Source organism: Macrotis lagotis, chromosome 3 (genome assembly GCF_037893015.1).
Source record: "Macrotis lagotis isolate mMagLag1 chromosome 3, bilby.v1.9.chrom.fasta, whole genome shotgun sequence".
In the NCBI taxonomy this organism is placed as follows: domain Eukaryota; kingdom Metazoa; phylum Chordata; class Mammalia; order Peramelemorphia; family Peramelidae; genus Macrotis; species Macrotis lagotis.
In genome coordinates this window covers 227,482,691-227,492,894 of record NC_133660.1, presented here as the reverse complement: position 1 = coordinate 227,492,894, position 10,204 = coordinate 227,482,691, and the positions used below count along the sequence as shown (strand labels likewise).

At 56.1% G+C, this 10,204-nt stretch overlaps 1 protein-coding gene and 1 long non-coding RNA gene across 2 annotated transcripts; both read right to left on the bottom strand.

The window, feature by feature from the left end:
* Positions 1 to 1,590: 1,590 nt before the first annotated feature.
* LBX2 (ladybird homeobox 2) lies at positions 1,591 to 4,596 on the bottom strand. Its single transcript, XM_074227513.1, has 2 exons — positions 4,284 to 4,596; positions 1,591 to 2,371 (listed from the first exon to the last, which is right to left on the bottom strand). The coding sequence occupies exons 1-2, from the start codon at positions 4,594 to 4,596 to the stop codon at positions 1,977 to 1,979; spliced, it is 708 nt and encodes a 235-aa protein (XP_074083614.1). The 3' UTR covers positions 1,591 to 1,976.
* Positions 4,597 to 7,064: 2,468 nt separating this feature from the next.
* On the bottom strand, positions 7,065 to 9,665 carry LOC141516438 (uncharacterized). The gene is made up of 3 exons (XR_012476707.1): positions 9,489 to 9,665; positions 8,138 to 8,171; positions 7,065 to 7,563 (listed from the first exon to the last, which is right to left on the bottom strand). It is a non-coding gene; the product is annotated as an uncharacterized LOC141516438 (long non-coding RNA).
* Positions 9,666 to 10,204: the final 539 nt, after the last annotated feature.

Below are 10,204 nucleotides of genomic sequence, written 5' to 3'. Positions count from 1 at the left end.
CCGCGGGGCGGGACGGGTAATTAATGCGGAGTTAAAAGAATGAAACTCGGCCGCGGCCCCAGGTCACCCGGGAAATTACCGGAGTGGGGAGGGGAGGGGGCCTCGTGGGGAGACCTTCCCGAGTCCACCCCCTGCGCGCGCGCCTGCACGCACACGCGCTCACACACACACACAGGAACGCACTGACACGCGCGCGCGCCCACGGAGCCGGTGGGCTCTCCAAAAGAGCCTCTGAAATCCATGGTGTTCCCGCGCTGCCCTATGTGACTGGTGTGGGGCGTTCAGCGGCGTGGGTGTTACTGTGGGTGATGTGCGCCGCGTGTGCGTGTGTGTGCGCGCACACTGTGCGGCCTGTGTTGCTGCCTTCCTGCAGAGTTCACTTTCACGAGACCCCCCCGCGCGCGCACACACACACACACACACACACGCGCGCGAGGCTGGTCCGTGGAGGCCGCCGCGCGGCCCGCTGTGTCCTCCGCACGCACGACGGCCTGCGCGCCTCTTGCCCAGTGGGGTGCGAGGTGCCCTGTCTTCCTGTACTACTGGATCCTTTTGCTCCTTCCTCAGTCCGCTCCTAACGGTTTCCACGCATCCCACGCGTCTCTCTGGGTCAAGGTCATCATTAACAAGCTCGGGGTGAGGCGGATGGGGTGGGGGCAGGGGGAGGTGTTCCTAGGTCTGCAGGGTGCAACGTCTGTTCGGACCCTCTAGGGTGCAAGAGGAGAGCAATGTGGGAGTGGGGAATAGCCGCCCCCCCATTTCAGGTCTGCAGTCAGGGAGCACCCCGAGCTTCCCCCGCTCCCACCCTCTCCCTAGCAGCAGGGAAAAAGCGAAATGCCCCCTTCGGATCCTCTTTATTCACCGTGACGGCCGGGCAGGGCGTGGAGGTGGGCAAGCAAACCGCCGCATATCTAGAGCAGGCCCAGGGGAGCCGCGGACCCGATTCGCTTTCCATCCCACGATGGAGCAGCCTCCGGGCAGAGGCCGGAACCGAGACTGGGACCTCATCGGGATTTAACTCTAGAAAACCAAAGGGGCTTAAAAGGAAGGGGGGGCAGGATAGGTGAGGTCTCTCTGGGCCAGAGGGCAGAAGGAGGGAGTCGGGTGAGAGGTGGAGTCTGGCGCCAGAGGGATTCCTCCTTCTAGAAGAATGGGGATCGGGGACCGGAGCAGGCTGTCTAGGACTAGCTCAGACAAAACGAGGGCGAATGGACAATGCAGGCCGGGGAAGCGGCAATACTAGCCGAGACTCCCAGGTTTTCAAAAAACAAAGTGAGAAACCTGGGATATCCCAGAAGCACATGGGGGGGGGGGCATCCATAGATGCGTCTAGGGCCTCTAAGTAAGTCCCTGGGACTAGAAAAAGGGAAAGTAGGGAAACTTGTCTAGCGACTGAGAGCCAGGGACAACGGGCAATGGTGGGATGTAACATGCAGGAGTCATGCTCACCCCCCCCCCCTTAACACCACAATAAGAATAAATGCAGAGGGGAGGGTGATCCGATAATCTGGGACAGAAAGATCCCAGAGAACGGGAGGATTGTATGGTGCAGAGGTTGGAGGAAAGTGCCCTTTAGGCCCAATGGGTCCAATCTCCCATGATCTCCGGACACTATAGGGCAAAGGAGGAGAGCACTTTGGGGGTCAGGTCAATACCACAAAGCTGAGTTGGAGCAGAAGTAATGGGGAACAGCCACTTCCCCATTTCAGGTCTACAATCAGTAAATACCCAGAGACATCCCAGGGCACAAGCTGCCAGTGTCTGGCCTGCTCCCATCCTCTCGCTTGCAGGAGGGGAAAAAGCGTCAGAGTGGCAGAACAATGGGGTGGAGGGACAATGAATGGAAGGAGACAGATGTGGGAACAAGTCAGAAAATTGGGCCATAGAAGTCCATCAGGGACCTGGACCCTCTGAACTGGCCCCTTGAGTAAACTTGGGTGGAGGATAGAGTGCGCCCCCAGGGCCGGGCTTTTTGTTCAGTCGTCCACCTGGATCTCCTCATCCGAAAGCTCTGGTCCGGGGTCAGGCCTGGGTCCCCGGTAGGCCGGAGGGTTGGAGCTAGATTCCGGCAGAGAGAGGCTCAGCCGGCGGAGAGCCGCAGGCGGCAGGGAACGCAAGGAGGCCACGTCTGCCTTCATCTCCTCCACGTCCCTCTTGAGCTTGGCCCGCCGGTTTTGGAACCAAGTGATGACTTGGGCATTGGCCAGGCCCAGCCGAGCTGCTAGTCCATCCCGCTCCGCTGGAGCCAGGTACTTCTGGAAGACAAAGCACCTCTCCAGCTCCAGCACCTGCTGGGCGGTGAATGCAGTCCGAGACTTCCGCCGCCTTCGGGTCACAGGCCTGGGGCTCAGAGGGCTCAGTGCCACCCGACCTGCAGGAACAGGGAGAACCAGGTATGACCAAACCTAGGCGTGGATCTCCTCGACAGCAGGCGGGCTGATCTTGCCGCAGGATTTGGATCCTTGGAGTGGACTGCGATCTCCACAACAGAGTTGTGGCTCAGGGTTCGGGGGGTGGGGGGGATTCTCTAGATCCCCTGGGGTGGCCAGACTTAAAGCCTGGGAAACCAGAGGTGATCTGTGAATTCCCTATGGGAGAGCCCATCAAAGTCAGAGCTTAGGGCAAAAGGATCACTCAAGGGTCCTTTGGGCTGAGCATTTGGGATAAGTGACTCAAAGGCTCAGGAAGTAGGTTGTAAGCAGCCTCAGGAGCCAGCAGGTTCAGGGCAGGAGCTGCCCTTCCTCCATTTCCTCCCTGCTCTGGGCCGGGGAGAAGAGGGTGTAGTGAATTCACAGGGAAGACTTGTTGATGGTTTGATTGATTGGGGTGTCTGGGATGACTGAGACAGAGGTCAGGGGGTGTAAGGTGGAGAAGAACTGAGGGCAGGCTTAGGGCGGGAAGGCACAAAGAGGTAGAGAGGAAGGCAATTAAGAGGACTGGGAAAAGGGGGCAGGGTACTGGAGGCACGGAAGGCTGTGGAAAGGAAAGAAGTTTATTCAGGTAAAGAAATGCGGGAGAGGCAGAGGTCATGGGATTGATCTGAGCTTCAACAGCCGCCAGGTGAGTGAAAAAGGAGAGACCAAGGACCTACCCCTATGACCACCCCCATCCTTAGGGCTCTTTTCCTGGGATCTTGGGGCCTCTCCCGGGGCCCCTCACTGTCCCAGTGGCTTGCCTCACACCTTCCCTGTGCCCCTCCTCCACCTCCGGATAGCCAAACGGGCCGCTGCAGGGGCTGGAGCCTTGGAGACACAAACACAGCAGGGGTGGGATGAGCTTGAAGCCTCTGAACCCTCCAAGCCTGGGAAGAGGCGAAGGCCGTTTCCGAACTGGGTTGAAGTTCTTGCTACCTCTTTCTTCCTCGTCTGTCTGTTTCTGTCCCTTTGTCTTTCTCTATCATCTCTGCGCAATGTATAGATAGGGTAACAGCAGCAGTCAATCCTGGGTCCCAACATCTGATTACCCTCCCTTGGGGCATTGTGGTTGCCGTTGTGTGGTTGTGTGTGTGTGTGTGTGTGTGTGTGTGTGTGTGTGTGTGTGGCGCGCATGTGAGTGTATGGGCCCCAGCGCGTTCTCCAAGGGTCCGGACAGCCTACAGAAGCGCAGTCCGCTCGCACTCTGGGCGGACAGAGACCTCGCGCGGCCCGAGCGTGGAAAGAATAAGATCTGACTTTATCCTGGACAGATCCCGGAAACACAAGGGAGAGAGGAAAGAGCGGTCGAGGGCAGAAGCCTGGGCGACTCGAGCTAACCTACGTCCCAACCCATCGTGGCCCAAGTTTTCGAAGGAGCCGGACTCGGGACGGGGGAGGAAGGTGTTGGAGAAGAAGGGGCCGGTTAAAAGCGAGGCACTGAATGAAAAACAGAACAGCACAGGGAGACAAAAAAAAGAGCAAGGGGAAGAAAAAGAAACACACACGAAAAGGGGCGGACGGGGAGGGGAGAGGGGAACCTCAGGGAAAGAAAAGAAAGGTTGAATCGAAGGAAAAATGGAGAGAAGGGAAACCAAGGAAGAGAGAAGAGGAGGGGGAAAAAGGGTAAAAGGAGGGGAAAGGAGGTCTGGAGAAAAAGAGCAACAGGGAGGGAGGTGATGAGAAAGAGGAAGAAAGGAAATTCAGGAATGGACAGAAAAAAGGAAACGGTATAGAAGGAGGGGAAAGGGAAGGAAGGGAGGAGGTAGGAGTCGGAGGGGGAGGATGAAGTTGGGGTGTGCCTAGCAAAGAACCCAAAGCCCCCTCCCGCCTGCCACCTTCTACTACCCAGCCAAGCCTCTGCCCGCGTACCTTCTCCCGCCTGCAAGACGCTGCCGTCGAGCCTGTGGAAGGTCTTGCTGGTCAACTCTTCCAGCGCGCAGAGAGGCGAAGTAGGGTCTTGGGTGGGCACGGGGGCTGGAGCTGGGGTCGGGCGGGTCGATGGACCCAGAATATCAGCTATGCTGAAGGGCGTTAGCGGCTTATTGGAGGCGGCAGGCGGCGGCCCGGACTCCTGGGCCGAGGTCATGTCGGGGCCCCCGAGCCAAAGGGTCCCCGCTGCCGGGGTCTCCGGGGCCGTGCCACCGCCTCTTCCTCCTCCTCCTCCTCCACCTTCTCCGCGCATCGGCTCATGCTCTGGGCCCCGGGGCCCGGGAACGCCCCGTGCTGCCTCCCGGGGCCCCGGTCTGTGCCCGGAAAACTGCGCTGGGCAAACCTGAAGCAGCTTCTTTGCCTTCGTGGGGCGGTTCTGGCCGGACCGCCCTACGCCCGCCGGCGGAGCCTGAGCCCTGCCTTAAAGGGCCTCCGGGCCGGAGGCGGCAACTGGGTGGGGAGGGGAGGGGCGGAGCCTGCGGCGGCCCCCCGAGCTAGAGTCCCGCGTATCCTTCCTCTAGACCCACCCCCACCTCAAGGGTCCCCCAGCCCCTCTGCCCCACCGCCCTCCTCAGGCTAAGGCCCCGGAGACCCTAGTGCCGCCTGAGAAGTGACCACCTGGTTCATGCCCCCTTGGGAGATAGCACCGGGCCGAACACAGTGCGCTGCCCCCAATGAACCCACTCCCTGGCCCCCTTTCGGACCGCTGCTCTGGTGGCCACCCATCGGGCCCCTCGCTTCTTTTCTGCTTCCCCTTTCCAGTCAGCCTCCCTACTCTTACGACCCTCGCCCCTGTCCCCCCTCCTGTGCCCCTCGCCGCTGTCCAGCCTGGGCCCCCAACCCGTAATGGGAGCAGCCTCTCTGGCCCATAAAACTGCGGGCGATAAAAGGGTTTTTCCTCCCTCGGCCTCAAGGGCTTTTAAAAGTTCCCAGCGCAAGAGTTGGTGGGTGGAAGGGATTGGGGGGGGGGGGCGCGTTGGAACCAGCTGTGAAGGCAGAGGGGGTTGGATCCAGCTGTGACCGGACCGGAGAGCAGCTGCGTCTGCCTACCTCTCTCTGGCGACTCCAGGCCCAGCGCCAGCATGAACCCTAGCCTAGTCTACCCTCCTCCCCAGCCCCACAGAGAGGATGGGTCCACAGGCGATGAGGGTGACTCCGGCTGGAAGTGATTAGGGATGCGGGGGTGTGGGCTAGGGCACTGTTCCGATTCCGCAGCCCCATCACAGTGGGGCTGGGCGAACAGCGGAGGCCTTGACAATCTGGCCACTACCGAGCCCTCCAGCCTTCTTTGTCCCGGATCCCCCTCACCAGAAGCTGCTCAGAGGGGTAGGAGCCGCGGGGCACCCCACGGGGTTGGGGTGGGGGCGGAAAGCCTAAGGGCAAAAGCAGGTGAAGATAAAAATCTCTGGCTTTCTGGAGCCCTTAATCTCTGGGCCTAGGCCACCCCTTCCCTGGGTCCTAGTCCCGTTCGTGTCACTCACACTCTCCTTCGTCCCCCAACCAGGCCTAAGGTCCACCCCGCCGCCGGCCCTCGGGTCTCCACCACTTCTTTCTCCATTTCTTATCCCTTCCTTCCCTGGTATTCCGACCCCCCATTTTCCTGTCTCGTAGTACTTCAGAGTTTCCATCTCTTCTCCCCCTAATTCCAGTTTTCTGAATTGGTTTTGGGGCGGGGGGCTGCGAAAGATGCAGGTTCGACTTCCCGGAGGATTCTGGTTTCTATTCTGGGCTGTCTCAAGAGCTGTCCGATTGCATTGGAACATGTAGGGGACCAACTGGGAGAGCAAAAGCAGGACGAGTAGGTGGAGGGCAAGATGGTGGACTGGATGCGGGAAGAGGAGCCCGTCCGTCCATCGCCCCCTCCCCACTACCACCGCTACAGAGGTCCGAGGGGACACGGACAAAGCAAGGGCATAGGCAGTACAGCTCCATGGCCAAAGGCCGGTCAGTTCGCGGTTCTGTCAGTACCCGTGCCTCCTTCACTGGGTCGCTATACTGAATGGAAGCCACCCCCCCCCCCAACCTTGCACTTCAGATAGAAAGATTAGAGAGACAAGCGAGAAATGTGGGGTGCCGAGGAGCCAGGGCCTGGAGTCCCTCCGAGCACCTGGGGCGCCTTGGAGTCTCAGGTCGGTGGAGATGTCCGACTCAGGAATCTTCCCTCGAGGTTGCCTCACGAACCGGTCAGTCCCGCACCTACTCAGGAGAAGGCGGGGGTAGCGTAGACACAAAAACACCTGGATCCCTGCAGATCCGCCCAGACAACCGCGTACCCACACCTTGGCCGCATAAGCACCCCCACATCCCCCTTGATCACCTAAGCGCCCCCAGCACGCGCGCACACACACACACACACACACACACACACACACACACACACAGAGCTTTACCTCCCTGTTCAGCTTCAGTGGACTGTCGCCAGGGCTTTGCCTACCACCGCGACGGACCCAGCAGAGACCCCGCTCCAGCGAAATTAAGTGGGAATCCCAGAGGCCTCAGGAGCTGGAGAGCTGGGAGGCCCTAGACCCAGCCCCAACCTAGCACCTGGTATCCGGGACTCTCGGGGCTTTATCGGCGGCTCTGACTAAATCACCTAAGCTTCCTTCTCAGTCACCCCATTGTTCACCCACGGGCAATGCGCTGGAAAACACAGAACCTGTCTCTTCCTCGCACACACTGAGTTCTATTCGCACTCCCCCAAACCCCAAAACACAGCCCACCCTGCAGTCCGAGCTCCAGAGTCAGCACTCTGGGAACGCAGACGGCCCCCGGCAGACAGCGCCAGGGTCCGCACGGTTTAGACTCGCTGTCACTCTTCAAACCCATCTCCGAGGCTGCTTTTGTTTCTTTGAGTCTCTAAACCCCCTCCCCCTCCGAAAACCGAGGGGATCACAGAAACTGTCCTGCCGGCTGTTTCCTCTATGGCTGGCTCTCTGTGGAGTTTTGTCTCTCGCCTCCTGGTATTTCCTTTTCACCTTCTCCGCCCTCTTCCCCAGTTATTAGCGGCCTCGGTCCATCTTCTTCTACTCCTTTTGGGGACTGTGTGGCGGGGGGCGTGGGTGTGAATCCCTTGTTCCTTCCACTTCCCTCTCTGCCCTCAGAGAAAGGAGGGAGCTCCGGATGCGTTGGCTGGCGCTCAGATCTCCACGTAAGAGTAGTTTTTTCGGCCCAGAACAGAACCCAGGGACAGGCTTAGGGATAGGGGAGGAACCTTGTTAACCTGGCAGTGATCATTGAGGAGTACCGGTCAGGTCAGTAAACACCTCAAAGAAGACACAATAAAGGCCCCCCACAACACACACACACACACACACACACACACACACACACACACACACACACTCCGAGGTACATACCCAGACACAAAGACAGCCATACCCACAAACCCGAAGACACAACCATCCAGAGACAATTGCAATCACATACAAACTTCCACATGGGTGACTAACGGTCAAAGATCAGGAGGGACCCAAGTGTGGAGGCTGGCTGAAGTGATTCAAGAGCCTTCCAATTGGTTATTTCTGGGGATCGAGAGACACCCCCCTCCGCCCCCCCCAGCTGAGCTGGGAGCTGCCTTTCTTCACTCAAATCAATGTCTGTCCCATCGATGTTGTTTCACTTAATCTGTAATTAAAGTGGGTCCCAGGGGAGGCTTCATGTGTCCCTCCTCCCAACCCCAACCCTCATTCCTGTAATCGCTTCTCATAGAGCCTACTACCTGAGAGGCCAAGAAATAGAACATACAACTCATAGAGGCACAGCACAAAACTCACCAACATAGACACACAACTCACCTCCATATTCACAACACAACTGTTAATACTGTATCTAGCATGAACAAGACATAATTTTTTTAAAAAGCCAAACACAACAGCTTGCCTCTAACATTGACAAAGGTCTGTCTCTCTTTTGTCACAAGCTCCCTTTCCTCTGCCCTTCTCTGTTTTCTCCCCTTCCTTTCGCCATCTCTTTTTTTACCTGGGTCTTACATTTCAGAACCCCCTGCTGTGGATCTTTTTTCCTAATGAATGTCCATCCCTAGATTCTCTCCCTGTATCTGGTCCTGAGAGGTCTCAGCTATGCTGGGGAATCTTTCTCAGGTTTGGGAAGGGTGGGGTGACATCTGGCCCTAAGTCTGATGGAGAGATATCATCCCCCCATTATGAAAGCCTAAGATTTGATAGCATATGACCTGAGAATGAGGAAGGAGGGACTTGAGGAAAGTGGCTTGACCTCCTGAGTCTGAGGAAACTCATCTGTGCCCCCACATTGTGAGCTGAAAACTGAAGGCTCTTGTATCTTCCCTTTTTTCTTTCTTAGTCCCCTTCCTTTTTTCCCTCTCATCCCATTCCTCCCTTCCCCTCCCCCTCTTGATGCCTGTCTCAGGTAATGGGGTTAGCCTGTCCTCGGGGTGGAGATGCAGAGACTAAGACGATGGTGATGGGATTTGGCTTGGGGGATGGGGGAGAACTGGGAAAAACTAAAGAAAAAACAAAAACCCAAAGCTAACAATGAGAGATACCTGGGAAGTGAAATAGAAATTAAGATACATAGACTAGACACACACAGATATGACATTTTTGAGATAAGAGTTCTTATAGAAAACAGAAAATCAACAAAGACATCAACAAAGAGAGACAGAGTGAGAAAGATAAAAGGGGATAAACATACAAAATCTGAGTGACAAGAGCCACAGACACAGCAGCAAAAAAGGCCTGTAGACAAGAGCAGACACAAAAATAAAGTGATGATACCAGTCAATCCTAGAGATCATACAGAAAAGGAGGTTCCAAAGTTTTCCAAGAAGAGTCTTCCCTGGGACTAGTGAGGGGCCACTGAAGGGATTTCTCAGTCTCCCCCCCCCAAATACTCCACCCCCATCCTCTTGCTGGCCCCAGGTCAAGGAGTCTGAGAGAAACTGGATCCATTGGATGCTGGGAGAAGGAGCTGGGGGAGGAGAAAGGGGTGAGTGATTAATGAGGGAGATTAAACCTCAGGGCCCAGAGGTCACTTCCCCCCCCCTCACCATGGGAAACTGAGAAGGTCTCTCTACTGGGGGAGAGGGCAGGGAGTGAAATCAACTGAAGATCCTCTCATAATGTGACCCTCATTACTCCTCCCAATCCCACTGCTGCCACAACATACCACACCACTCTGGTCACTTGGTCACTGGTCCCCCTTATGATGTTCCATGAACTTCATCACTGAAAACTCCCTCATCTCTTTATGACCACTACGACAAACTTGTTCCGTGACCTTGAGATCTCATCCTCCACCCTTCTCACTTCTCCCACACCCATCAATGAAGACCTAATGACAATCACTGATCCTATTTATAGTTCATAACTGTTTCATTGAAAACCACCATGATCCATTGTATTCCTGGAAACTGATCACCTCACATTCCACCTCATAGAGGCCTCTTTGTCATCATTGCCCAGTTTCCATATTTTGATGCTGCTAACCTCTCCAATACAGCCTATCAACATTTCCTAAACTTCTGTGTCTCCCACCACCAAGGTTATTCATTTTTCTGTGTTCCTCTGGGGGTTGGGATGAATCTGATTGAAAGTAGATATGGCTTCATCCCTTCCTGCTATATTGGGAAATAATTCATGTCAAAATCAAGGCTAGGCTTGATCTGTCTTAGAAAAGCCCCACTCCTAACCCAGTTTCCTCATTCATTTTTTCCCCCTCTTCCCCTTTTACTACAACTTCCAGACTTAAAACAGGTAGTACAAAACACATTAAGAAAACCTGGATTTCCTTCTCCCACTTACTGTGATTCCTTCTCGAATGCACTTCCATATCAAGAGAATCTGAAAAACTTGTACCCACTTCTTGTTTTGTAACCTTCAAAG